The following is a 27,733-nucleotide window of genomic DNA, read 5'->3' as shown; positions in this document are numbered from 1 at the left end:
GGATGTTACGTGAGCCTACATCTTTAAGGACTGTGAAGGCGGTTACACTGACTCAGCCCCATGAGTAGGTGGTAACGTGCCCCTGTTGACAGTTGAGTTGGCTCGACAGGACAGCCTAAAAGTTTAGCCCTCACCTTTAAGTGACCGTTCGGCCTTACAGTGATGTTAGGCAATATCTCATAAATAAAGTGCAAAAAATCTCATAAATAGTTTGAAGTCATACAATCTTGACATGTCATTTCTTATTTTGTAATGGTACTAGAGATCCATTGATGACGCTTTCCTTGCTGAAGCCATCGTACGTCATTAGAAACATCATGGATGCTGTCCTTCTGGAGGAAAAGATGTGTATTCTCCCCAGGCTAATCACCTTTGCAGCGTACATTAAATAGTAAGTCAAGTCTAGTTATCAACAGTAAAGGCACAATATTCAACAGTCTTATGAATTTGACGGGGTGTGAATCATTGTATTGTACTTTAAAAACATCTTTTCAACCGTATTTATTTTATGACAACACTTCTATAACAACACTTCTATACGCGGAGTACATTGTTCGGGTGTTCGAGAGACTTCTCAGTTCTGAAAAGAACTGTCTTGCTTTTTAACTATTACCCCGGCGGAAGGTATAGAAATTAGGCTGGGACTACTACTTTAGCTTATATGATCGTAATTAACTGTACTACTGCGGAGTCGGTTCTTAAATTGGTCTCAACGTTTGGACTAGCTTGCTCTAGTCAACATCAGGAGACTGAATGTAATTTTTATAATTTAATTCACTGTGGATTTTTCTGTTTTTTTCTAGCTTGCTGCCAGAGAAGGCAACACTACTTGTCTTCCGCCGTCTTGGCTTCGATGTATGTATGGAATCATTTGTTGGTAGAGGCAAAAAAGACTAACAGTCTAGGAAAAGGTCGTCATGTCCCAACTAGAGTATCAGCTTTAACCAAAGTTGGGCCTAACCCAACTTGGGAACATTCAAGGTGGGCCTGTATACAACCTTGTTCCCAGGGGTGATCGATCTCGCCGCGCTATTTTTTCCTAGCATGCCTTGCTTAATCATAATCCCTGGAATTTGTTCATTAAAATTGTGCTAGAATGTAGCACATTTTAATGAGCGCCTGTTATCAATCCTTTCTACGCAAGCATGTCTTTAAAAAAAATGTGTTTGTGCCATAAAAAAAACCATTAGATGATCAACATGCAAATATCTTAAAACTTCGCTCACGCACACTTTACATCTAATGCATAGCCATTTTCATGAGCCAATCAGCGTATGTCCCTCAGTATGTCAATCAGCGTATGTCCCTCAGTCCAGGTGTTAGCGACGAGAGGTATCGATAGGGTGCGCTGCCCATGGAAGCGAGGCTGGCCTGTTTAGTCCCCACCCTGGATGCCAAGTTTGGACATGCCCAATTGTGGATTGGATAATTATGAGTAATCATTATTAATAAGGGGAACAGGTTTCGTTAGTTTTAATAACGGGAATTAAGGTTCTTTAATTTTCAATAAGGGGAAAAGGTTCTCCTACCTCTGCCCAATTTCTTAAACTATTTCTGGACTTATAATTGTTTGTGTACTGTAGTAGAAGAATATGATTGGTACAATTGGTACATGAAACATATTCATCAGGTATAACAATTTTATTTAAACTAGAAATGTTAATGTTTCCTGAATCACTGTTTCTTTCACATACAGTGCTTTTTTATAGTGTTTTTTTTACTATGTAAAGCAAATATTGAAAATATCAATTAAATTAAATGTGTACTGTATATTCAACAAATATAGCATAGTTTGAGGGTGAATAGTATATATTAACTCCCAGCAGAGGTATTGGAAGTTGACAAACTAATTCCTGAGGAGAAGCAGGGGAACTAGTCGGTCAACTTCCAATACTCGCGTGCACGCTTGGTAAAAATAGCAAAGATAGCTTGTGAGGATGAATGGACCAGTGAGAACTCCACTCTCGGTCATGAATATATATGAGGTATAGACGATGTGACCTATGTTTACATTCACACCGCCCTCTGTTGACAAACCACTCTATACATCATGTTTCGCCAGGCAAAAAGACGCGTAGTCATGGTAAGATTGCATACACTTTCTAGCTGGCTGCCAAAACACAAATGTTTTGACTTGCGTATGCGCAAGCATCACGTTATAGTTTTCTAGTGACATCATAGGTCACATCGTCTATAGTAAAAGGTAGTATCTTAATGGTGGAAGAATTGGTTGGTGTGTACTTGATTTTTTAACCAGTGTTTTCTCTAGTTGTATTTGTAACTACTCAAAACAAATATTAACTTAAAAAATGACTTGGTAATGAGCATTGGGAGAGCTGTTGATTGTATAAAACATTGTGGGAAACGACTCCCTCTGAAGTAACATATTTTTGAGAAAGAGGTAATTTCTCACTAAAATAATAAAATACGTCTTTTATTTATATCTGAAAGCACACAAATTTGTCCAACAAGGATGTTTTTTCTTTCATCATTTTCTTGCAACTTCGATGACCAATTGAGCCCAAATTTTCACAGGCTTGTTATTCTATGCTTTATAATGGGATACACTAAGTAAGAAGACTGGTCTTTGACAATTACCAATAGTGTCCAGTCTCTTTAACCACGTTGAACGGGTAGCATAGAGAAACAACTAAGATGGATATGTACTACAAATCTCTCTGAATAAATGGATTATCAGTTGCCCATTTCATGGCTCTGCTTTTTTACCTCCAAATTATGGGCTTACCATTACTAGCTAGAGTTAGCGTTGAGCTTCTGTGCTGGATGCTTAGGTCAAGTTTGCGCAAGGATAAATGGTTAACGATTGGTTGTTTGGTAATCTACTTGGGGCATGGGCACAGAAGTGCGAACGACTCTCGTCATGTCATACAAGGGCCACCGGCAACTTTTAAGTTCGCACATTATCTTTATTTTATTTTTATAACTGGTCCACTATGCACTGTGCTATGAAACTGGCAATGGTAACCAGCAATAGTCGAATAGCGTAGACCAATTATCGTTGACTAGAAAGAGATCGGGCAAACTTATTTAAACAATGGTCAAGCACGAGCACAAGCAAACATTCACTCCTATTCCCATGAACTACGATTGACGTAAGCGCAATGCTTCTGTAAGCGCCGATTCTTTGCTTACTGTAAGCAGAGCCATAAAATTGGGACCAGTTATCATTCTGTTGAGTATCATCACATGATGGGCAGACAGTCTACATGTACTTGTATATTTATAAAGGTGCTAGAGCTGCCAACATTTGTATCTTGCAATCAGGGAGATAATTTTGAATTACATGGAAGATTAATTTATTTTTAAGTGAAATTTCTGCAGAATGAGGAGAGTTGGCAACTCTGAAATTTAAATGTAAACACATCCCTGAGAATATGTAATGAACTTTTTTATAATGGTAGAATAAAACAAACTCATGAGTGAAATAATTGTTCAAGAATTCCAGATTTGTAAAGTACTTTCAGTCAATTAGTATCCATTAGTGACCTATACAAAACAATGAAGGGCATCTCAAAGCGCTTATTAAGTTTTTGAATTATGAGACCCATTTATATAGCACATTGTAAGGGTTTTTACAGGGTGATGCATCGCAATCTGCAGCCAAGCCAACCATACCAAAAACACCCTTTAAAGCCATTGGACACTTTCTGAACAGAACAAAAACTAAAAGTTCACGGATTTACAAATAACTTTTAGGGTTTACAGAAGGTAGTGGTGAAAGACTTCCCTTGAAATATTAATCCATGAAAAGCTTTACTTTCTGAGAAAACATTAAACAATTATAAATTCTTGATATCGAGAATAACGGAGTTATTTAAACACATGTAATGACACGACGAAACATGCAAAAACAAGGGTGGGTTTTCCCGTTATTTTTTCCCGACTCCGATGACCGATTGAGCCTAAATTTTCACAGGTTTGTTATTTTATATATAAGTTGTGATACACAAAGTGTGGGCATTTGGACAATACTGTTTACCGATGTTGTGCGATTGCTTTAAGGAAAGTTTACTGGGTGGATTACACAAAGAGTTAAGACTAGTCTTATTTCGAGTTGGGACGAGTGAGACGAGTTACTTGTCCTAACTTAGGACTAGTCCCAAGTCCTGAATTTTTGTGAAATCAATCCCAGTCTCCTTTTACATGCACTACACAACATACATGTACATGTATGGGACCAACGACTCGAGCCTACGTGTATACACCCAATTTGTAGGATGAAGCAATGATGGTATTGGTCTTTACAAAAGGTCAATAAAATAAATGTTTTCATTAGTAATTTATAAAAACCTTGAAAGAACAAAAATAGCAAGGCAATACAAAACTATATAATGTATGCTACACGTTTGTATGTTATAACCTTTCATGTTAGGCTCTAATATAATATGTACCATAGCAGTATACGTACACTGATCCCCTGGAAAGTAACATGTCTGATGGCTTTTCATTTGAGGACAACTTTCATGTGGACCACAAATTAATTTATGGAAGTTGAGATACTTTCATGCATGATATTTTATTCTTTGAAAACAGGAGAAAAATATTTTCTGGGCGTGCACAAGGGCTGACCTACTTGTTCAAGAGAAGTGTAGGGTAAATTTTTTTGGCTATTTAATTTTTTACGATTGTTCCAAGAACAAATAAAAAAAAACAGACCGAAGAAGGAAAAATATCTTGCCTTAGACTTCTCAATTGTGTTGATAGCGGTCTCATCTCAAATCTCATACTCTATCTTGGTCTTCCAGAGCAAGAACTTGAACTATGTAGAACTAAGACAGTACAAAGACATGTTTGTTAATTGAAAGAAAAAATCTCTTTAATTTCTTTTTTTATTTGAAAGTGAAAATAGGCACAGAGAGTACAATGGCAGTATTTACATGATTTCAAAACTCAAATAAATGTCAGGTAGATTAAACGGTGTTTGTAGCTTTACATGGTGTGAAGAATAAGAAGGAACTATAAATACTAAATAGTAAACTTGCGTCAGTCACAACCATGTAAAATATCTCTCTTTTGAGGGAGTTTTGGCCCTGAAAAGAGCCTGTGTGGTCTCCAAGGACGTTTAGAACAGTTTACTCTGCCTCTGCTCAGCTTCGTATACTCTGCTCGTCTTTGTTCTCCTGACGAGGAGCAGAGTATACTGTTAGAAACATCCAGACCAAACCCGCTCTTTTCAGATTTTCAACATTCCCTCAAAAAAACATACATGGTTGTACCCGCATGTTTACTATTTAGTATTTATTGTCAGGCAGATTGTTGGTTTTAGTAAAGCACCTTTTGTACAAAGTATGTTAAACTACAAAGCATTCGTCTCTAAAAATACAAGTCTAGAACCAACAATGATTTTACATGCACTGCAGGTCTCTTGATTGAGCCATTTGCAAAGCTGAGGAACATTATCCTGAAGACGATCGAAACAAGCAACATGACGAAACAATAATCATCCAAACCCCAACAATGTTATTGGTTTTCACCTTCAGACTGCAGCTGGGCTTTCCACTTCACCAGTTACCACCTCTGCTTGTCCCTCATCCATAGGTTCCCCTTCCGTCACCAACTTTGCACCTCCAATAGCTTGTGAACCAGTAACTGCCTGTATGCCTCCCACAGCCTGTGAACCAGTAACTGCCTGTGAAGAAGTAACTGACTGTGCACCAGTAACTGCCTGTATGCCTCCCACAGCCTGTGAACCAGTAACTGCCTGTGAAGAAGTAACTGACTGTGCATCAGTAACTGCCTGGATGCCTTCTATAGCCTGTGAACCAGTAACTGCCTGTGAACCAGTAACTGCCTGTGAAGAAATAACTGCCTGTATGCCCCCTACAGCCTGTGAACCAGTAACTGCCTGTGTTACCCCTGCAGCCTGTGCAACCATAACAGCCTGTCTTCCTGCCACAACCTGTGCTTGACCTCCTGTTAATGTCGGGGCTCCTACCACTGCCTTCCCACCTACCATGAACAGGCCTGTTGGAACTGTCTTTAATCCTGCCACCTGTCCAGCTGATAGTGATAGCACTTGCATGCCTGCTGCACTACATGCTGCAACCTGATCCCCTGACACAGGTACAGCTACCATCTGCGCTGGGGTCACTCCTTGTACTGGCATGTTTGATGCCTGTTTACCTACTGTACTTGGTGGGCCGGCCATGACCGATGTCTGAGCACCTACAACATTTGACCTCTGTGCACTCTGCCCACCAGAAGCTGGCCCCTTCCCAACAACCACGATTGTTTGCCTCCCTTCCTTCGTCCGGACTGAAAGCATGTTTTGTTTCTCTACCGGCTGACCCACTGTAAGGTTCTGCCCTGACCTCTGTGCACCCTGTCCACCAGACGCTACACTTGTCCCTGGTGTATCTGGCTTCTTCCCAACAACCAGGATAGTTTGCTTGCCATCTCTCATCCGGACTGTAACAGTGTTATGCTGCTCTGGCTGCTGACCCACTGTAAGGTTCTGCCCTGCATCGATGGCCCCTCTGAACATCTGAGCAAACAAGCTATTCGGGGCTGTCCTACAAATCTTCTCCATGAACTTCCTCTTCTCTTCAGCAGATGGCTTTGGAATCTTCCCCAACAGGGACTGGGCAAATATGTCTTTCTTCTTGAATAGATCTGTGATCTTGACAGGTCTAACGCTTTCATCTTGGTCGTCTTTAGATTTGCGGGTGCTTGTCTGACTGTCCGTTGAGTCCATCTCTCTGACTAGACGCTCTACACGAAACAGAACAGCTATCACATGATTACAGCACTGGTACAAGTCATCTGTGCATGTGCAACAAGACACAACAATGTCCCCATCTGATGTCATTAAAATCTTGCTAATATTGGCAGGTTTCTTTGCGTCATATCCATCTCCGCCTGCATTCAGCTGAGCAACAGACCCCCTCACAAAGATGAAATCTGTTGAACTCTGAACTTTGATACTTCGAACGCAGACAGATTCCAAGTACTGGTATGCTTTTTTGGTTTTATAGTCGCCCAAGTAGTACGTGTCAAACGCTTCCTTGGTTAGGATGTAGTGGAAGATCTTTCCAACATCTAGGATTGGTAGAGCTGAGATATCAACACTCCAGGCATTGAGGACATCAGGATCTGTCAGACCATACTCCTCCAAGATGGCAGTATACTCTCCCGTGCTCTGCTCCTGCTCGATCTTGAATTTCTTTGGCTCGCTGGGTCCTGCATTATTCTTCCGATTTTGAGCAAGTAAAGCACGTTCCACCAGTTCAGCTCTACGGCCTGTTGTAAAAGTGAAGAATCCAGAACAAATGAATGAAAGATTTGAATTTTTGTTAAATTTCTTGTTATTCATAAATACCCCAGACACAGGCAGTCCTATTGGTTGAAAAGGTGGTCACATCCATGTTTACCTGGTTATAAATGGCTGATTAAGACCAGTTGGCTAAAGTGCGTTTGGTATTCATAGGCATTCCTGTATTGGTACACGCTAAAAGTGGGCGCTAATACTGAGTAATAAAATCATAACGGTACTCGACATATAGCTGTAAAGTGTGTGGCCTGCAATTTGACCATTGGCAAAATGGCCAAAGGACAGGCATTTAACAATCTTACAAAAAGACACGTTTAAAGACAGTGGACACTGTTGGTAATTATCGAAGACCAGTCTTCCCACTTGGTGTATCTCAACATATATGCATAAAATAACAAACCTGTGAAAATTTGAGCTCAATTGGTCGAAGAAGTTGCGAGATAATAATGAAAGAAAAACACCCTTGTCACACGAAATTGTGTGTTCTAAACTTGAGGTCTCGAAATCAAATTCGTGGAAAGTTACTTCTTTCACGAAAACTACATCACTTTGGAGGGAGCTGTTTCTCACAATGTTTTATACTATCAACCTCTCCCCATTACTCGTAACAAAGAAAGGTTTTATGACGGAAATTATTTTGAGTAATTACCAATAGTGTCCACTGCCTTTAATTACAGTCGGGTATTCATTAATGGGAATTAAGGATTAATGACTTCGTCTTAAATGATCATTTGAAACCTTGCATGGTCATGACCAGGGCCCGATTTCATAGAGCTATAAGCACAACAAGTAACTGGGCAAATTATTCTTAAAAGGCAAAATACCAGCAGAAATACCATGTCACATCAACAATTTGTGACTGGTATCCTGCTCAATTCTGCTAGGCAGAAAATTGTTAAGCTATGTATTTTCCTTAAAGGCAGTGGACACTATTGGTAATTACTCAAAATAGTTATTAGCATAAAACCTTTCTTGGTGACAAGTACTGGGGAGAGGTTGGTGGTATAAAACATTGTGAGAAACAGCTCCTTCTGAAGTGCCATAGTTTTGGAGAAAGAAGTAATTTTCCACGAATTTGATTTCGAGACCTCAAGTTTAGAACTTGAGGTCTCGAAATCAACCATCTAAACGCACACAACTTCGTGTGACAAGGGTGTTTTCTTCTTTCATTATTATCTCGCAACTTTGATGACCCATTGAGCTCAAATTTTCACAGGTTTGTTATTTTATGCATATGTTGAGATACACCAACTGTGTAGGCTAGTCTTTGACAATTACCAATAGTGTCCACTGCCTTTAAGAAGCTAGCAGCTCTATGAATTTTGGCCAACGTGATAAAGAAACTTGCCTTTGGCCTGTTCCTTTTTATGCACGACCATGCCAGTTTTGAACTCAGGATGATCCAAATCTTACCAACAATCGAGTCCCCGAGATTAAGTAAGAAGAATTTCAATTCTGCGGTGGAAAACTCCAGGAAGTCTTCGATGGTGAGCTCCGATTCTGGTTCTTCAGATTTAAGTTGAACAGTCTCAACGAGACTACTGTCTATGGCAAGGTATTCCATTTCTTGAATCAGTGTTTTGGGATAACTGTCAAATAAATAAAAGGTGAAAAGATACATCAGAGCATTTTACAAGAAATGGGGTTCTAAATTAAAGATGCTATGTCAGATTTTTGGCCCCAAACATTAAAAAATAGATATTTTGAGTGAATGGTATTTCAAAGAGTAGGCCTATCACCCGCTCTAACGAAAACAAGTTTAACTTTTACTTTTAATGGTCAGGAACCATGACAAAAAGTTAAATCGTTTCTTACAAAACACATAAGAATTGGTCACGTGATATATTGTCGGGATCCCAACAAAAACTATTTTTGAGCACTTTATTTCACTGCTACTAATAATTGGCGGACTTTTTCGAGCAATGGCTCAAATGAAAGCTTGTAACTTTCTCGACCCCCATCAAAATACCTATTGAATTTTAAATCAAAATTTTTGGGTCAAATCGGCCAAAAATCTGACATAGCATCTTTAAACAAACTAACGAAGGTGTACAAAAGTTAGTATAATTGATTATAAATCAGAATGTTAATTGTTGTGGCCCAAATTAAATTGTGGCAAAAGTCTGTTTTCATCTGTCCAGTGCATTAAACAACATTCAAAATACATCATGGTGCACTGTAAATATGCAAAACTCTGTTGTACTACATTAGTTAGCCTAGCCCTATAGCCTTTCCCTTATCAAGGGGGGGGGGGGAGTCACGGTAAGGTCTAAAGGCAAATTTCCAAAATCCAAGTCCCAACAAACATTACTTGATTATTTCATTGGCTTACGCATTCAGTGCTGTTCCAGTGTCATGACAAAAACATGCGCAGTAGACCCCAGACACTATTTGGCACGGATTACGTGACAAATAGTGTCCGCCCAACAAATAGTGTCCGGGCGTCATGCTGCGTGCGCGTGCTGATTACTTATAATCAAAAAAATACAAACCATGGAAGAATGTATACAACCAAGAAAGCGTTCAAGTAATATACAAGCCAAGTTAAAAAATAGACGAACAGAACACTTACTCTATCTAACAAGTATGTCAAGATTATTTTTGTACTATGGTAAAACAGTGCAGGTTTTACTGATTGTGCTAAAAGTGACGAATTATTCATAATAAAATACGACCAAGAATGCCAAGTCAAGTTACAAAGTAGACTAACTCTTATTCTCAAAAGTATACATTAGTATTTTACTTATGTAATTAAAAAAAGCAGGTTAAAAGGTATGAATTGTGAACGTGCTAAATGATAAATCATACAAATATTTATATAAATATTTATATAAATCAAACACAAGCACCGCGGACACTATTTAGCAAACTTCCGTAAACGTCAAAGACGCTTGACCAATCAGAACCACTATGCTAATAAGTGGACACTTATTGCCAGCGGACAGTTTTTGTCATGACAAGGGCTTTATTCTATTTCTAAATGAATGAATGAATTAAACATTTCTTTAAAAAATTAAAAATCTGTTTACTTACATTACAATACAAGCAATCTTTACAGTTTACACTGCCAGGACTGTCAACTGTTTAGCATGGTCAGTAAAAGAACATAGCATGGCACTAGACCCAGTAACTGGGGCGCTGTACTCCTTTTCAACAATTTTTGACTTTATCTGTCGTACTAGTACGACAGATAAAGTCAAAAATTGTTGAAAAGGAGTACAGCGCCCCAGTTACTGGGTCTAGCATGGCACCATCATTGTTAGAAAAAGAACTGATGAACCGTTCGTTACCAATCCATCATTTGATTTTGATGTAGGTTCTACCTCCCATGGTTAAATGGTATGATGGTTAAATATCAGTTCAGTGTCAGTGTCAAGTGTCAGTTCAGTACAGTTCCAGTAGGCCTAGTGTCTGTTTACAGACAGTGTGATCCACACTGTGCCGTCAGTCATCAAGTTTTTGCAGAAAATACTTCTTCTTTATCTCCCTTAATCTAGGTCATTTACACTGAATTAAATTCTTACCTGTCAAGAAGGTTTGACCGAATACATACAGCCAGAAAGCAGGCATAGGAAACGTCCAAGTGCAAACGAAATCACACGTTTTCAAGTGATGGTCCTTTTTTTGTACTTCGAAAATGGCGAAAAAGTGGCAAACATGCAAGGCGCCCTCTGTCGGTTCTATAAAAATCTTTTCACAGGGACTGCTTTATTTTGTTGTTTCAACAAAAGATTAAAGGGAATGTTTGGCCCTAAAGGGATCTTTTGAAACATTGCGATGACCGTCAAGTTGGATTAGCACACATTTTAAATGTATTGTTCTCTGGGCCTATTATTAGCGTTTTATTTTGTATTTCATTTCTGCCAGCCCTGGCTAAGCTCCGCCCTTCCTACCACTCGCCGACCCCCACCCATTCGAATTTTAAAACATTTTCAACGACTAGATTTATCTTCTTCTTTTTACCTGCTTACCAAACAAAGTGACAGAAAAACAACACACTTGACTTTTCTTGTTTGAGTGAAAATATTATTAATATTTATTTGGTTTGAGGACAAAGCTGAATGCTTTATATTTAAATCATGATACTTATTGTAGGATGAGATAAATAATATTATAATATTACTAGTTTTTATTATAAAAATATAATTATAGTTTACAATTTTTGACAAGGCACAATCAAACCCTATAATGTGATATATTGCAGTTTCCCATGAAATTAGTTTATATGAAAATAGTGTTATTTTTTGTATATCAGAGTTCAAGTTGAATGTAGTTTTAAATTAATTTTTCATTTCATTTTTTGAACTCTGAAGTACATTTACAAAGCAAAGCATTTTATTAGTTTACAAAACATGATTTCCCATAATTGAAGTCAGAAAATTAACGTAGGCAAGATTTGACAAAGTGATTTGTTTTGTGCCAGTCAATTATACTGTTGATAATAAATACTCAGAGAAAAATACCACATGATCTATTGCTCTATATGGCAAGATCTCTGGCTCTAGGTTCACCACAATGCGTGATAAAAAGAAAATGGCCGACATTGAATAAGGTGAAATTATTCAGCTTGGCTACTGGCTTGTGATGATTGTGCAAACAACTTGAACCTTTCTTTAAGGTTTAAAGATGGATTAATAGCAAACTCTCATACAATTTATTTCAAGATTGTAAAATACCAAAATCAAAGTTTTTTCTCCAAATTCTGGTGACAGCTTAGGGACTTCCCCTCACACTCCATTGGAGTCTCCCATCTGAAAGCTTTGCACTTTGAGATTATCTAAAATGTAAATTCATAAAATATGACAAATTTTTAAGAACCACAGTATTCAATGTTAAAACTTGCTAAGCATTTTACAAACTTTATCCATCTGTGGGCGGTTTTTAGGATTCCTCCTGGAGCACTTTTTGCCAATGGATTTCAGGAAGTGCACATTTGCTCCTTTTCCAACTAATTTGAAGATTTTCCCAAGGGAGTGAACATCAGCAGCCATAGCAAGTTGAGCCTGACCCTTGATTCCCTCAGGTGTCAGCTTAGCAAATGTGCAATTCCCAAGATCACATATCTTAGCTCTCCAACACCTCCAGTTACCATCAGTGGCATACAGGAGGATGCTATCAGGGCTAAGATCTTGATGAATATACCCCTGATCATGAAGATGCTGGAGTCCTTGGCAGATGTCTTGCCCAATCTGCAACCAGTCCTTCTCTAGAATATCTGAGATGTTGACTTTATTGTTTCTCAATGCATCCTCCAGGGTTATATTTTCTGGAATGGATTCATTGCCTACAAACTCCTGTAGGATGCATCTGAATGGAGATTGGTGGACAACTCCAATTATCTCAGGAAATGACGGGTGCCCTTGGACTAGGTGGTGGGCATCAAGTTCATTACGGAATTCATCCTCCGGATGATGGTTGTAAACAATCTTTGCTGCTGATAGTCTACCATCAGGCATGACTTTAACAAGGCGTGTTGATGACGTCTCACCATACCCTAACTCTAACCACTCTCCAAATATGCCTTCCTCTGGAGCTAATTCATTGGGTTGGTACAAACGGGTTCCAAAGTAGGTAGGTTGCCCAAAATGGGTATAAAACCCTGATCTGTTGGAACATTTTGTGGAAGGTACAGGTTTGGGGGGAGTAGGTAGAGATCTATCATCCAGAGACGGAGTTGTCTCTTTGGCAGGAGATGCAGTTGAGATATTTGTTTCTGAAGTCTCAAAGGATGACAGTGAAGAGGCAGAACAATTTGATGATGTCTCAAAGCTCTGCTCATCTTGCACAAAGTCAGTAACTCTTGATTGTGTCTCATCATTGATTCCAATCTCTTGCCTGTTTAGAGATGTAAGAAGACACATCAATTAATCTTTATTGAAATATAAACACAAGTCTTTGTTCTCACAAACAAAGAAATCAACAGGGCTAGTGTTTAGAGGAAAGATGATACTGACTGCTTGTGTTTTTCAAAGGAGTGAGCTGGTTTAAATAAATTATATGTTTTGTTATAGTCCCTTCTTGTATTAAAAATTTTCAACAATAAAACTTAAAAAGAAGGAAAAATCAATTAAAAATTAAAACTAGTAAATATTGACTAATTTTACAAACCTTGAGGACTTGATTTGTTGGGCGGAGCCAGATTGCTTTGGGGTCAGTATTTTGGCGACCTTGTCTTTCCGCTTAAAGATTGCCCGGATAGCTTTTCTCAAACCAGACATACTCTTTTGTTTTTTCCTGCGAAGAAGAGATGGTCGAGTGTTATTAGAGAATGCAAACAAGAAATAAAAGTTTTGTGCTTGTTGTTGTTTAAATTTGTGTGTTACTTGTCTTAGTCCAGGCCTGGAATTAGGCCATGGCCTATGTTGACCCTGGTCTTGGCCTTGCTGACCATCAAAAGTTTCCTGCTGACTTTAAGATTTCCGAATGGTAGTGCCCTTTTCAAACTGAAAAATGGCCTTGCCCTTTCAACATGTTCAAAGAAATTACATGCACGTTAGTCCAGATATGATATATTGATTTGCATGATTAAGTTACAATAAAAACACATCGGAGAGCAGTCAGATATTAAATTTTAGTTCAGATTAATAAAACAACAACCAAACATCATCTGTGCCCTCTCCTTCACCTATTTTGTTATGAACTTGAAATGCAGCCTTTTCTAGAACTCAGTTCTTTACAAAAAAAATACAGTATTTATGCAAAACAGCGCAGGAATTCCATCTAACAAAAAGCCAAAGCCATTTTTAATTTGTAAAGGGCACTTCCACTGAAAAAAATAATCTTAAAAGTCCAATCAGAAACTTTGAAGGGGCACCAAGGCCAACACCAGGCAGCCAGGGCCAACGGATGCCATGCCCCTTGCCTTCATTGCCCTCCAAGGCCTGCATGTAATTCCAAGCCTGCAGTGTTTGCATTGAGGTCTTACTTTTGAGTAGCTGCACTTGGCTTGTATTGAGTCTCAGCAAACTCTTTGGGCAGTGCCTGCTTGACACTCATGAATGACTTGAGCTCAATGTCAGATGTCATCATATCTTGCATGGCTGCCATTTTAGGTAATCTAGGGGGAGGACATTTCAGAAGACCCTTGTTAATGTTGGTTCTCCTTTTGCCATTTGGCATGTTCATGTTATGTATGGAGTGGAGGACTTTCCGTATTCAGCCACCATACATAGGCCTACCACTAGTACCACTTTCTCACTCGTTTTCACAAAAAGAAATACATCCTTTGAATAAAAAAGTGGTGGCAGGCTTTGGACATGTTTCCCTCCTTATTCCAATAATAGAAGAACCAATTAAACATGATGGAAATGAGTTCAACACTTTGTCTTTGTTTAACACCATTTTGCACGCAAGGCGGCGAGATGGTGTTTTCCATTTCGGCAGTTCAGTTTAGTTTCTTTCTAAAAACAATTGGTCCATTTTACTTTATTTATAAATAAAGTAAAAAAACAAAGTAGGCCTAGAGAAAGTTTCAAATAAGAGATTGTAAAGTCTCTTCACTTACCGGTTATTCAATTCTTGGAAAACTTGGATAGCGAGGCAAATTTCAACAACAGCAGGAGAAAAAGTCAGCGTGTGTTCCGTTGTGTTGATTTTTTGCGATTTGTTTACTTTCTAACAACTTTTGTTTAACCCGATGTCGCACGCGCGCGTCTCTCTTCAAAGTTAACTTTTTTCTTTCTGCCCGTGTAGATGATGTAAGATTATTTTTGTCCCATAGATTTAAACACGAGGCATTTTACCGAAACACTAATTTAAAACAAAAAACATGTATTTTTTTTAAATCAATACTCCTTTTTGTGTGTTTTATTGAGGTTGTTGGTAAGTTATTTGTTGAAGAATGAGACAGCACGAGCTACGAGGATTAAAACATGACCCGATTTTCCTTTCAGAAAAGTGAAAACAGTTCGAACGTTCGACTCAAGACAAAGAAGTATGCGCGCGCCTTAAGGCCTAGTCACACTCCCATGCTTAAAAAATACAACTTTTCGTCTATGAACGGACATCCTTCAAACCAAGATGGTCAATAAAGCATAATAATTTTCAAAACAAAATTCGACGTTATTTCCCCGGCTCCCCACAAAAGTTAACGCCAACTTTTTCTTCCTCCATCATGCATCAACAGAGGGCGCTATTTCCAGAAAACAACTTCTTTCGAGAAATAGACAGGTAGCGAAATGTATAAATACCAATACTGAGCCTATGCCAATACTACAGTACAGGCACCAGACAGTTCTTCTAGAATAAAAAAAAATCTCATGTGTTACACGGACCGAGGTGTGTGATCTACGCTAAAAGACAACCATAATCATGCAGGTTTGTTTGTTTTTTGTTCACTTGTATTTGTAATTGATGTTTAAGACCAATAGAAGCGTGTAACAACATTTTCTTAATTAAAAAAATCCCCGTAAACCTGTGTCGTGAATGTGTTTACAAAGTCTATTCAAAGTTGTGAATGTCATGAATGAACAAACACAAATCTCGAATTACTTCCTTATTTGGGTGTATATTGAAAACACGTTCAATGACGTAATGATGAGTGGGAAATTACTATCGCCGCTACTTCCATGCTATCGCCAAACACTAACTTAGTAAGAAAACCATATAATTCACTTTGTTGTGTTGAAGTTTGACTTGATTGAGTGAGCCATCATCATGTTTGATGAACTTCAACTCAACTTGGACTTCGACTTGTTCTTGGAGTTATTAATAGACCAAGCCAGATGACTCAGTGAGTTAGCTACCTCCATGGTAACTCATAACAACTGCGCCAGGGCTACTCCTAGAACTTTTTTCGGTTTCGTCCGGCTATCGTAGCCGGACGAAACCAAAATAGTTCTAGGAGTACGCCAGGACATGCTGGGCTGGGGCGCTGTCCAGTGTCTGTCTGAAAAAGAAATAATATTTAAAAAACTAAAAAGGGATGTTTGTTTGATTTGAACTTTATAAATTGGTGTACCACTACCATTCATTACATTAAACATGTAAATCCAATGTACTCCTAGAACTATTTCGGTTTCGTCCGGCTATCGTCTCCCGTAACCTCATAGGTTTATATCTCTCACGCGTACAACGACCCATGGTTCAATGAATTTCGGCATCAGGAATCTCTCTTTTTTTTTTTTTTAATCTCGCCAAAATTAGGCTCTATGTGTCCTTTGATGTATCAATGTGTATTCTTTTGACCAGAGAATCCACTCCACAATCTCAAAAATTGTTAAAAATGATAAATTCTTACCGTAATTCCAGATTCCCTATCTACTGTACGTGTTACTCCTCTGCCAACAATAATTGAAAATTACCCGACCTCGTTTTGCGAAAATGCGTCACGAGAGGGCGGGTACGATCCGTGATTTGTGTACAAAACATACACGGAACCACGAAGCTCGCACAGGGTACCAGTATGTAAACGGCTGTGTGCAAAAAGTGTACATACTGGTACCCTGTGCGAGCTTCGTGGTTCCGTGTATGTTTTGTACACAAATCACGGATCGTACCCGCCCTCTCGTGACGCATTTTCGCAAAACGAGGTCGGGTAATTTTCAATTATTGTTGGCAGAGGAGTAACACGTACAGTAGATAGGGAATCTGGAATTACGGTAAGAATTTATCATTTTTAACAATTTTTGAGATTGTGGAGTGGATTCTCTGGTCAAAAGAATACACATTGATACATCAAAGGACACATAGAGCCTAATTTTGGCGAGATTAAAAAAAAAAAAAAGAGAGATTCCTGATGCCGAAATTCATTGAACCATGGGTCGTTGTACGCGTGAGAGATATAAACCTATGAGGTTACGGGAGACGATAGCCGGACGAAACCGAAATAGTTCTAGGAGTAAATCCAATGCACCAAGATTTATTGACACAATCTTGTATGATCATTTCCCAGAACCCAAATGAAGACACAGAATGGAATGATATCCTGAGGGCGAAGGGCATCATTCCGCCCAAGGAGGCTGAGGTGACTGAAGATGACATCTTAGGAATGATGGAACAAGCAGTCAAGGAGAAGACGGAAGGTAAAAGGGTGTGGTCTTGGGTGTGGTCAGCTTGTTGCTGATAGGAGTTGTGGTTTGGGGTAGCTTATCACCGGAGTCAAAGAATGAATCTATCCAGTAAGGAATACAAATGAAGCACAGTCTTCGTTAGAGATTAAATCTTTTTTTTAAGGTTGAGTCATCTCTTGGTTTGTATCAACATAATAATAATAAGTGGCTTATATACAGCGCATATCTTTCACTCTGTGACGCTCAAGGTGCTTTATTTACAATATTGTCCTGCAAAGTATTTTGGACTACGGTTGAATCAAGAGGCCTACTCCTTTTACATAGCACAATGTTATTAGCAACATTACCATGAAAGATACAGCAACAGTCATATTGAGAAAGTTTCAGCTGAACACAGTGTGTACTTGTTGAGAAAACAGCAAAATTCCGTCATGGTATTTTCACAGGAACATTGAATCCCTCCACGTTTAGTTAGGTGACAGCATGAACCAACTGCATCTTTGATATTAAAGTTTTGATGTGCACTGCGTCCACAGGGAAAGCAATGGAAGACATGACGATGGATGAGTTGGACGAACTGGAAGATGATGAAGATGAAGAAGTTCTTCTACAATACAGGTGAGCAACTACATGCCAAGATCCTACTCAAAAAGGATCCAGAATTATGAAATATCTATTAACTTAAAGGAAAGAAATACGTTTGATAATCATTCTTAAAATGAATGACAATAAAAACTTTTGGGTAGAAGCCTGTACAGCAGCTTTGGATAGTATAAAGCATTTTGAGAAAACATTTCACTTTTGCAGTAGTGTGGTTATGGAAAAAGATATCTGTTTTTATGCTTCAAACTTCTGCATGGTCATAATTTTTTTATCCAGATATTTGGCCGTATCTCAAAAACGCAACCACCTTCTGAAATAAAATCTTCACATGTTAGTTGGATTGTAAACGTGTACATTTATTTAGATTTATTACAACCAAACGATTAAAACAACAACGGTAAACTTTGCCTTTAAGTTACACTGATCTGTATACTAGACAAACAAAATGGCTCTTCCATGGTGGTAAATTGTTTCTCAATTTGATCTCCCAGACAGCAAAGAATGGCTGAAATACAGAGACTTCAAAGAAAAGAAAAATACGGTGAAGTGAAGGAAATTTCAGCTCAAGATTACGTCCGAGAAGTAAATCAGGCAGGAGAAGGAGTTTGGGTTGTACTTCATTTATTCAAGCAGGGGTAAGTTAGTAAAAGGAATGGAATAGCATTGGTTTCCGACCAAGTAGAAGTTGATCAGGGCCTAGTTTCATAGAGCTGCTAAGCACAAAAATTTGCTTAGCATGAAATCTTTGCCTCGATAGAAACAGGATTACCATACAAATTTTCACGTGATTTTCAAGATAAGCAAACAACAGCTGATTACCAGTAAAAAGCAATATACAGCAACTGACAATTTGGTTGGTAATCATGTTTTTATCAAGGAAGAAATTTCATGCTAAGTAAATTTTTGTGCTTAGCAGCTCTATGAATTTCTTCCCCTTGACCCCGGTTGGATCCCACCTCAGACCGGACCCCGGTTCAAATCCCACTTCGGACCAGAGCCTTGCATGTGGATTGAGTTTAAAGTCCCTACCTGATTGTGTGGGTTTTCCCCATTGGTGTTTTCCTCCCACATCTAAAACTGAACCTTCTCATTTCCGATTTATTTGTTATTGGTGCTAGTTGTGCTGTTGTGTAATAAAATATAAATACTTATTAACTGATCTTATTTACTTATTTATAATTAATCAAAACCTGGAGAAATGTTACCTTGTCCTTTGACATGAGAGGTGAACAACTTAGAACAGTTCAGATAGGAGAGGGTTTAGGTAGTTGTTCTAGTTCACAAACTGAACACCCAATAAGGGCCCAATATCATAGCACCAATTACTACAGAACTTTGCGCTTATGGTGCATTGTAATGGTTCTATTTGCTGTAAGCGCAGAAATTAGCATCACTATTAAAAAAGGTTCCAGAATTTTGCTTCAAAATGAGCTTGTGAATAATTTTTGATAATCAATAAATCAAGTTTCCATTTTAAATCATAAAATTAAATTTGTATTGCAATTGAGCCATGTAACTGAACTGTGCTTGCTTTGAGTCGTATTTATTTTGTTAGTAATGACTTAATTCTTTGTTACAAACGCCATTTTAAAACTGATGCCTTTATCTCCAACAGTATCCCCCTGTGTTCCCTTATCAACCAGTACCTCACACAACTAGCTGCTAAGTTTCCTGCCACGAAATGTCTCAAAAGTGTCTCCACGACGTGTATACCCAACTACCCAGACAAGAATCTTCCCACAATCTTTGTGTACTTTGAGGGGGAGCTCAAATCACAGATTGTTGGGCCAGTTGATTTTGGCGGGATGAACTTAACAATAGAAGGTGAGCCGTCAAGTATTTTATTCTTGTGACTCAGAGTCCTGTATTGTCAGCTTCTCACAATGGGGGACTTTTGGGACGGTATGAGCAATTTTGGGTGTGCACCTTGGTTTACTAAAAGTTTACTATTTTGAGTGGAACCCAAGCTTGCAACTATTGGTTAACTACTGTGGTCAACCATTTGGAACCAGCATTGGGACCATCCCTATAGCCTGTTTCATGCTCACACGTGTAAAGCGCAGAAGGGAACCGATGGGAACCGATGACATTATAGCGAAAAAGCAGAAGGCAATGTAGTGTTGCAGTAGTACCTATGGTTGACTAGGCTTCCAAACGAGTTGTTTGAGTGAGTGCGTCACTGCGCATGTACGTTGCTGGTCAATAGTCAATCCAGTAAAAATTATCGTTAAGGGGTTTGCCCCGGTGTTCCTAGCTGTGGCTGCTGAATGCGCTGTAGCACCTTGTAAACCCTTATAAGGTGCTACATAATTGGGTCTCAAAACTCGTAACTTCAATAATCTTTCTGTAAAAATGTATTATACTAAGCGCCTTGAGTACCTTAAAGTGCTCTAAGACGCTATATAAAATGTTGGTATTATTATTATTATTATTATTATTATTATTATTATTATTATTATTATTATTATTATTATTATTATTATTATTACTATTAATTTTGGTTTATACCCATACACCGATGTGTGTTAGCACTGTATACTCAGTACTTTCCCGAGTCCTGTGAAAAAATATCACAGGCATGTTACTCGAGTGGGATTCAAACCCACGACCCTTGCAATTCTAGAGCAGTGTCTTACCAACTAGACTACCGAGGTTGCCCGGTAGCTAGAGGCAGTTCGAATCCTATGTTTACTTTTATTATTATTATTATTTCTCCACAGAATTAGAATGGAAGTTATCTGAAATGGGTGCTGTACTATCAACCCTTGAAGAGAAGCCCCAGCCTAAGACAAGATCAACACTCAGCTTTGCCGGCGGTCGGGATCGTGATGACGATTCAGATGATGACTACTAACTAAGTAACAAGAAACAACTTCAAAGGGATAGGCTCCAAAATGTCAGCTCGGGTCAATTACATGCCAATTACTATCCTGATCAAATGAGTAGCATTCTGTCAAGACCTTCATGCTATCACAGTCTGTTGATATACCAAAATAAGACCTGTAAATTTACCATCCAATATGTCAACTTGAGTCGATTACACAGAATTTATTTTCCTGATCAAAGGACTAACATTCTTTCAAGATTGTGTTGCCTGACATAAAAAAACAAAGGAAAGCATACAAAGACATTCATACTGCAACCCTAATTACTATACAAATATAGGGCCACTCAATTTTCCATCTTGTGTCAGTTTTTCAATTGCTGTAAATAGAACAGGTGTACAATGGCTGAAGCTTCGAAGATGATGGTATTACTCAATTGGAAAATGTCAGATAGGTAGAGTGATTGCTTTGCAGTGAGTAATAGGCTAGTGTGTAATGCATGTAGCCATGATGAAGGTATATATTGATGGAATTACTCAATTGGAAAAGTCAGATCAGTAGAGTGATTGCTTTGCAGTAAGTCATGCCTTCCTTTTTCTCTTTGAGAAGATTTCTGACCCAGAAGGAGGAGATTGGATGGGTATTATTGTCAAGTTGGAATGGCCGAGTTTGAACTGGGAACCTTGGATTTACTGATTATTGTAGAGAATTTACCATCGCCTCCAGATTTCACTCAGTGCATTTGATCCTATCTACTTGAAATAAGTTCTTATAGATTTTATTTATTACTTTTTTAGATATGTATTATTCAAATAGAGCTAATTTTGATTTGATTTCCTTGTTAACAAGGCAGCTATTTAAGTAAGCTACAATGAGTGCATTCGTTACGCTTCCCTGTGTCAACCCCGGTCTGCCCCGGTACGTTCGAATAGCTTTGACGGGGCTCACCCGGGTCAGCCCCCAGTGCCCTGCTTGTGGAGTGGGTCACTTGGGGTGACCTGAGGTGCATGACGTCACCACGAGAGGGCGAGTGTGATCGTTCGATTAGCTCTTGTCGGGGGCTCACCCGAGTGAGCACTGCAGGGTCGACCCAGGGAAGCTTATCGAATGCACCCAAAATATACCAAGGAATATGCTAATTACACTACAAACACTTGGTTGGCAAACTCATTAGAGTTGTGAACTACGAAGACACTACCATCACCCCATGCAAAAAGGCACAATGTTCTCTCATTTTTCAAACCAGTATGTGTGGATGAGTGTGCGTGATGTGCAATTCACATACTTAATGGGAAGAGTGTATTGGTATCAACAGCCACATTTGTAATTTTTTTTTTAGTAATAAAAAATAGTGCCTAGGTGGCATAAGATAGAAAATGATTTATACAATGATTTACGGTGTACATTTCCCCCCCAACTTTTCCTGTAATATATGTGTTGCGAACCTTTATGATTGGACCACTTGAGAATACAAATTATTATTGGTTGCTCATGTTACACTGTCCTGCTTGAATGCACACGATGCTGAATGTCAGTGTTATTGTGTGGGTTGGCAATCTCCTTAATTGATGATTGTGCAGAGTGGAAACAGACATTGTATTGTCTACTGGCTACAACTAATAATTGAACAGTCATCAGCAGGTCTGTCATTTGTTTATTTCCCCTTAAAGGGAAGGTACACGTTTGGTAATTGTCAAAGACCAGTCTTCTCACTTGGTGTACCCCAACATATTATGCATAAAATAACAAGCCTGTGAAAATTTGAGCTAAATTGCTCATCGAAGTTGCGAGAAAATGATGAGAGAAAAAACACCCTTGTTGGACGAATTTGTGTGCTTTCAGATAGGAATAAAAGACTTCTGGCTAGAAGTCTTTTGTTATTTTAGTGAGAAATTAACTTTTTCTCAAAATCTCCAATGCTCGTTACCAAGTAAGTTTTGAAGTAAAATATTTGTTTTGAGTAGTTACCAATCGTGTAACTCCCTTTATTCTTGCCTGTCTCATGAAAGGTCTAGATAGCCAATAATTACACGCATCATGTGGTGATGTATCCCAACAAAAATATCTTAGTAGTGAGATCAAAGCACTTTACATCCATGTTCAATAGGCATTGACACTATATATGGGGCTAATACACCTTATTACTATCTACTACTATCTTTTGGGGAGCATACAACATGTGGGAGCATACACCACCACCCCCCCCCCCCTCCAATTGGTCAATCCAACACATTAATCATGTTATACATCTGGGTTAAGGGAAGCTAAAGTGCAACATACAACGTGGGGAGCATACAGCACCACCCCCACCCCCCCCCAACCCCCCCAAACAAAATATATAAAAAATGGGTTAATCCAACATGTTTAAAAATACTTTCTATCTGCCCGTTCAGGTTATCATGTTATACATCTGGGTTTAAAGTAGCAATTATGGTTAAGTGCCTTGCTGAACATATCTTGGCTGTGAATCAAATCCACACTCCATCAAATCATTCATAAGACATGTCCTTCCCCCCCCCCCGTCCCCCACCCATCGACGCCCTTGAATTACCGACTTGATTTAAAGACTACCTTTCATCTGGCAGCATCATCTAAACTGCCATAGCGCCCTCTTTTGCCCAATAGTTGGGTCATCGAACCGTGACGACCGACCGTGTGAACAACCGCGGACTTCGCTTCCATAGCAACGGCGTCCTACCATTATCTAGCTGTACTACAATCCATTCATACGTGAGTCAACACAATGTACCCCAAGCCCTGTGTGTAAACTGCCCCACGGAGTTTTGTCGGCAACAATATTTGACAGCATTAGTTTGGTGCTGTATTGAAATCTACTTGTAAAGTCTTTGAAAAGTGTTTGCAACAGGGTAACAGGTGCCTACAGCAACAAGTGAACGCGTTCACAATTGGACTTTAATACAACATCATAAATTGCTGATTTAGATGTATATCATCAACTGATTGCCTGTGTGTTTGGCGACCCGTGATTCGCAGTGTAAGACCAGTGGTTGCCCGTGTCATTTTCTCAGACGATCTATAAATGAGCCCCATAGCTGGATGTCATCAACTTTATAAAATGAAGGTGAAAGTTACAGGGTCCTTGGCTACTACGTGCCGTTTTTGAGTGGAGGCTACGCCGGGAACATAAACATTTCGCTGCAACTTTTGTTACGCGACTGCATGAAAGTCTACCAGCCTCATCGGATTTAACTTCTTGGGAAAAGGACAATTTCACGGAACAATAATAATCAAGCTGTGGCCTTTTTAAACAGCATAATTATTTTAAAGGATTCGTTTGGAAATCTGCTAGCTGGAACATTGTGTTTGCCAACTAATGGTCTCGTTATTCACTGGACAAGCCAGGCTTTATTGTCAGTCACACAACTACTGACCGTTGAGACTAAACAACGAGCTTGCAGTAGCTTGTGCTCATAGAAACACTTCCTGGTTTCAGCGTGAGTTGCGGAAACATCCCCGGGCAACACGAGTGTTATTCCCGGCGGCACATGTGCTCCAGACACAATAGATAAACACTATTAACGAGGAACACTGAGTGATTCATGTAGTAATCAAACGGCAAAGGTTATAGGCGAACGTCATTAATTGTGTGTTGTGACTTTGTTCGGCGCTGGTGTATTTCATGTGTGGACTATGAACCATCACTATACACGAAACTCTAATGGGCATTATAGTGAGATAAATGCAATCATTCGAGAACAAAAATATGCATAATTCAAATAGGTGGTCTGTGAATTATTAAATTATCCACAATCACTGTTGATAATACATGTAGATTTCTGAACGATAAGGGCATCGACGAGTTTGCGTCAAATTTAAACTGGTTTGTTTTCAGACTATGAACTCAAGTTGAAATTTGAAATTATTAACTCGGTCGTATTGGATCTGTAAAAAATAAAACTGCTGGCCCAGTTTGTACTTCAATTAACTTTCTAACTAATTACGCAGAACTATTTTTTATAAGCTGAAAATGGCTACTAAAGACTTAAGGCTTTCGGTTCCACTCTGTCTGCCGAAACATCCCCAGCCCTTCGCAGTCATCAGTGAGCACTGGCAGGACAAGCTCCAACTCAGCTCACCACGTTCAGACAATACTGACTCTCCGGAAGATGATATTTACAGTTTCGGTCAGGTCTACGAGGAGAGCCTTTACAAACTCATTCACAAACATCTTGAGCTGGACACTGACAATCGCCTGGCATACGTTGGTGCCAATAAAGGCAGCCTTGCAGAGAAAATCAGGGAGAAGTTTTGTCTTTTGCAGCCGATGGTCAACATTTTCCCGGGGCTTATTCATTACCAGCAGACACCCAATCAGAGGATGCTACCCTTCAAAGTCTGTCATGTCGGAGCAGAAGAGTACTTCCGTCAACTTGCAGACGATCTGATCAAGGACCACAAGGAAGCGCCTTTTGATAAAATCATCTTGAAGGACTCCGTGGAGCACTTCACCAACCTCGCCGAGACCTTCTCACATATCATGAGGACATTGAGTGAGACTGGCAAGATGTTGATTATTCACCGACCAGGACCCATGAGCACCTTGCCGGTCTTCAGTGAAGCCACACGGCGTTTTGCCGAGGAGGACTCGACAGACGAACCATACATCAAGATCATCCGGAGTCTTCAGGATGCCAAAGTGGACGCCAAATGGGAGGTGGAGACCGTACCCATTATCATGCCAAAGGTTAAATGGCTAGCAATGCTCCAGGAGCGATTCCCGCCTCAGATGGAGATCATAAGTAACTATCAAGTTCAGACTGGTCTCCGGGAACTCACAGAAGGGATGTTCAAATACCAAGGGGAGCAGGTTGAGTTCTTTGACCGACTGCTATTGATTACGGCATCGCATAGAATGAAGAACAGTGAGTACCCGAGTATTCAGCGACATGGAGCAGCCGCCGGGAAACCTTACCCGGGTCTAATGGACATGAAGTACACGTTAAAAGTCACTCCAGATATTTATGGTCACGTGAACAAACGATTGGAAGAAGAGGACAAGAGAAACAAAATATTATTTTAGAAAGAAACAACGCGGGACTCATTTTGCTTTTAATTGAGTGATGAAGTAGGCAATGCAATAGTCAAGTGAAACTAATTGAATTCCAAAATCTGTGTTGTTTTTTATTTTGATATTATCGTTTTCGCGCGTTTTTCTTTTTTTTTTGGGGGGGGGGGGTATTTACCTATAAGTTGCAGATAGACCGACTTTCGCCGAATTATATGCCCATTTGTTGTTCTGTTTCCCTGAACGAATTTCAAAGGACGAAATGGTTTCAAAACGATAAACGTTGGGATAATATTATGACATGGACAATATTTACAACAAACAATGCAAAAAAAATTGTGCATGGCTGGTGGTGGGCCTGAGAATGTCGGGATATCGACAATGAATCGTTTGGGGGTTTCGTTACAAAACAGCAGATAGTTTTCGTGCAATAGCTGATGATTCAAGCTTACTATTGCCTCAAATCTATCAAATAGAATAAGTAGTCCTTTTTTGTAGAGTATATGAAAAGAGATCAGCAGTTTTAAGTTAAACTTGTAGCAGCCAATTTTCTTTTAGACGTTTTAAAGTGAAAACTTAGCAATTACGCAATTCAAAAACCACTGGTTTGCTATGAGGGATGAGTACTATAAGGGGAAGGGGAAATTAAAAAAGAGATCAGCAGGTTTAAAGTTAAACTTGTAGCAACCAATTTTCTTTTAGACGTTTTAAAGTGAAAACTTAGCAATTACGCAATTAAAAACCCACTGGTTTGCTATGAGGGATGAGTGCTATAAGGGGAAGGGGGAATTAAAAGGCGAAATGATCCACTGTACTCATAGTACGTTACACTCGAAAAGAACCGTCGACTAATTTACTACATGTACTCAATAATTACTAAGCTAAAAGTAATTTCACTGTAACTTGAATACTGATTTAAAAAAATTATGTTAATAATCATTTCCTCAATGCTCATAAGTACATGCAGTATACAACGGCCTAACCATTATTTAAAAAAAAAACTTCCATTTTAAACAATGCACCAACAAAACTGTCTGTCAAAAAAGTTAAAACAAATAAATATACATGTATCTTTCACATTGGGCAAAAGCAAGCAGTTTGTTTTTAAGGATGACGAAATAAATTTAAATATCCTCCGTATTTGTTGCTGTAAATGTGTTTGGGTTCATTTTATAAGGGGTTGTTTTCGTTTTGTTTGTATTTATTTATAAAATTTCTGTTTGGGTGGTGGTGGGGGGGGGGGGACGTGCCATCTAAAAACTTCCTGTTATGAATTAATCTAGGTCCCAACGTATAGTCTGACCCGTTTCTGGGTCAGTATGTCCTACATAATCTGTGTTAAAATGACCCAGGAATGAGTCAAACTGACGTAAAATCCATGCATAGCGTGACCTAGTCTTGGACCAAGCAAGACGCCACTATATCACACTCGTAACGTAACGTAACGTAACGTAACGTTACTTGATAACCCGACAGACAGAGGGCTCGCTTTCTTCTTGATTTCGTTTCGGGTCACGAGTGTTTTCGCGGAAGTTGGAAATCAAGAATAGACTTGCGCAAAGTATATTATTATACATCTCTTTCCAAAACTGTTCATGGTTATGAACTTTTCTCCAAACAACACAATACTAAAACCTTTTTTCAAAACACACACTCGGTAGTTATGATTCGCTTCAAAATACAACGATTTGTCATGAGCTCCGCTTCAAAATACAATGCTAATTGTCACGAACTCTTCCTCAAAATACAATGCTATTAATTTGTCATGCAATCAAATAGTAGCATCTTTGAACATTCAAGAAACGGTTTCTACTTACAGCTTTTCTCCACAATGTAGCTAAGTCGCCCTTAACTCTGCCTGGTTTTACATATCACCATAACCATAAGCGTGGCGTCGCACACAGCATTATTTCCACACAGGCAAAACACACAGATTCCTCAGTCTAAACTGGCCCTATTGAGCCTTCTTTGTCGGCAC

At 39.1% G+C, this 27,733-nt stretch overlaps 5 protein-coding genes across 8 annotated transcripts in view; 3 read left to right on the top strand and 2 right to left on the bottom strand.

The window, feature by feature from the left end:
• Positions 1 to 4,693, top strand: part of LOC139949443 (epidermal retinol dehydrogenase 2-like) — a 12,527-nt gene extending 7,834 nt beyond the window's left edge. Inside the window, exons 6-7 of the mRNA XM_071947775.1 lie at positions 263 to 391; positions 804 to 4,693. Of these exons, the coding sequence (XP_071803876.1) occupies positions 263 to 391; positions 804 to 897 (223 nt within the window). The 3' untranslated portion in view covers positions 898 to 4,693. The remainder of the gene's footprint in view (positions 1 to 262; positions 392 to 803) is intronic.
• On the bottom strand, positions 4,671 to 27,733 carry LOC139949442 (uncharacterized). Of its 3 annotated transcripts, XM_071947773.1 has the most exons (4): positions 10,816 to 10,939; positions 8,705 to 8,880; positions 5,496 to 7,260; positions 4,671 to 4,790 (listed from the first exon to the last, which is right to left on the bottom strand). In XM_071947773.1, the coding sequence occupies exons 2-3, from the start codon at positions 8,853 to 8,855 to the stop codon at positions 5,498 to 5,500; spliced, it is 1,914 nt and encodes a 637-aa protein (XP_071803874.1). In that variant the 5' UTR covers positions 8,856 to 8,880; positions 10,816 to 10,939; the 3' UTR covers positions 4,671 to 4,790; positions 5,496 to 5,497. The 3 variants fall into 3 exon arrangements, with proteins under 3 accessions (XP_071803874.1, XP_071803875.1, XP_071803873.1); XM_071947774.1 differs by lacking the exons at positions 4,671 to 4,790; positions 10,816 to 10,939 and adding an exon at positions 27,573 to 27,733 and having other exon boundaries at positions 4,808 to 7,260; XM_071947772.1 differs by lacking the exon at positions 4,671 to 4,790 and having other exon boundaries at positions 4,808 to 7,260.
• Positions 11,366 to 14,882, bottom strand: LOC139949444 (uncharacterized). 2 transcript variants are annotated; one of them, XM_071947777.1, is made up of 4 exons: positions 14,796 to 14,882; positions 14,217 to 14,348; positions 13,400 to 13,525; positions 11,366 to 13,126 (listed from the first exon to the last, which is right to left on the bottom strand). In XM_071947777.1, the coding sequence occupies exons 2-4, from the start codon at positions 14,336 to 14,338 to the stop codon at positions 12,124 to 12,126; spliced, it is 1,251 nt and encodes a 416-aa protein (XP_071803878.1). In that variant the 5' UTR covers positions 14,339 to 14,348; positions 14,796 to 14,882; the 3' UTR covers positions 11,366 to 12,123. The 2 variants fall into 2 exon arrangements, with proteins under 2 accessions (XP_071803878.1, XP_071803877.1); XM_071947776.1 differs by having other exon boundaries at positions 11,367 to 12,895.
• On the top strand, positions 15,288 to 22,179 carry LOC139949445 (viral IAP-associated factor homolog). Its single transcript, XM_071947778.1, has 6 exons — positions 15,288 to 15,607; positions 17,184 to 17,313; positions 17,838 to 17,919; positions 18,396 to 18,539; positions 19,520 to 19,728; positions 20,625 to 22,179. The coding sequence occupies exons 1-6, from the start codon at positions 15,602 to 15,604 to the stop codon at positions 20,756 to 20,758; spliced, it is 705 nt and encodes a 234-aa protein (XP_071803879.1). The 5' UTR covers positions 15,288 to 15,601; the 3' UTR covers positions 20,759 to 22,179.
• On the top strand, positions 23,422 to 26,913 carry LOC139950032 (uncharacterized). The gene has a single exon (XM_071948662.1). It carries the CDS (start codon positions 24,718 to 24,720, stop codon positions 25,768 to 25,770), a length of 1,053 nt encoding a protein of 350 aa, XP_071804763.1. The 5' UTR covers positions 23,422 to 24,717; the 3' UTR covers positions 25,771 to 26,913.

The sequence above is a fragment of the Asterias amurensis genome, chromosome 17 (assembly GCF_032118995.1).
Source record: "Asterias amurensis chromosome 17, ASM3211899v1".
NCBI classification, from domain to species: domain Eukaryota; kingdom Metazoa; phylum Echinodermata; class Asteroidea; order Forcipulatida; family Asteriidae; genus Asterias; species Asterias amurensis.
This window is presented reverse-complemented; position numbering and strand designations above follow the sequence as displayed.

Bases quoted from the DNA above. Each gene is read 5' to 3' on its own strand.
- LOC139950032 (XM_071948662.1), top strand. From the start codon at position 24,718: ATGGCTACTAAAGACTTAAGGCTTTCGGTTCCACTCTGTCTGCCGAAA.
- LOC139949442 (XM_071947774.1), bottom strand. From the start codon at position 8,855: ATGGAATACCTTGCCATAGACAGTAGTCTCGTTGAGACTGTTCAACTT. The intron at 7,261-8,704 runs GTAAGATTTGGA...CTTTTACAACAG, and splicing joins TCTCGGGGACTCGATTGTTG to GCCGTAGAGCTGAACTGGTG.
- LOC139949445 (XM_071947778.1), top strand. The intron at 17,314-17,837 runs GTAAAAGGGTGT...CTGCGTCCACAG, and splicing joins AGTCAAGGAGAAGACGGAAG to GGAAAGCAATGGAAGACATG. The intron at 17,920-18,395 runs GTGAGCAACTAC...TTGATCTCCCAG, and splicing joins GAAGTTCTTCTACAATACAG to ACAGCAAAGAATGGCTGAAA.
- LOC139949444 (XM_071947777.1), bottom strand. From the start codon at position 14,338: ATGGCAGCCATGCAAGATATGATGACATCTGACATTGAGCTCAAGTCA. The intron at 13,526-14,216 runs GTAAGACCTCAA...TCTTCTTCGCAG, and splicing joins CCAAGTGCAGCTACTCAAAA to GAAAAAACAAAAGAGTATGT. The intron at 13,127-13,399 runs GTTTGTAAAATT...ATCTCTAAACAG, and splicing joins CAACAAATCAAGTCCTCAAG to GCAAGAGATTGGAATCAATG.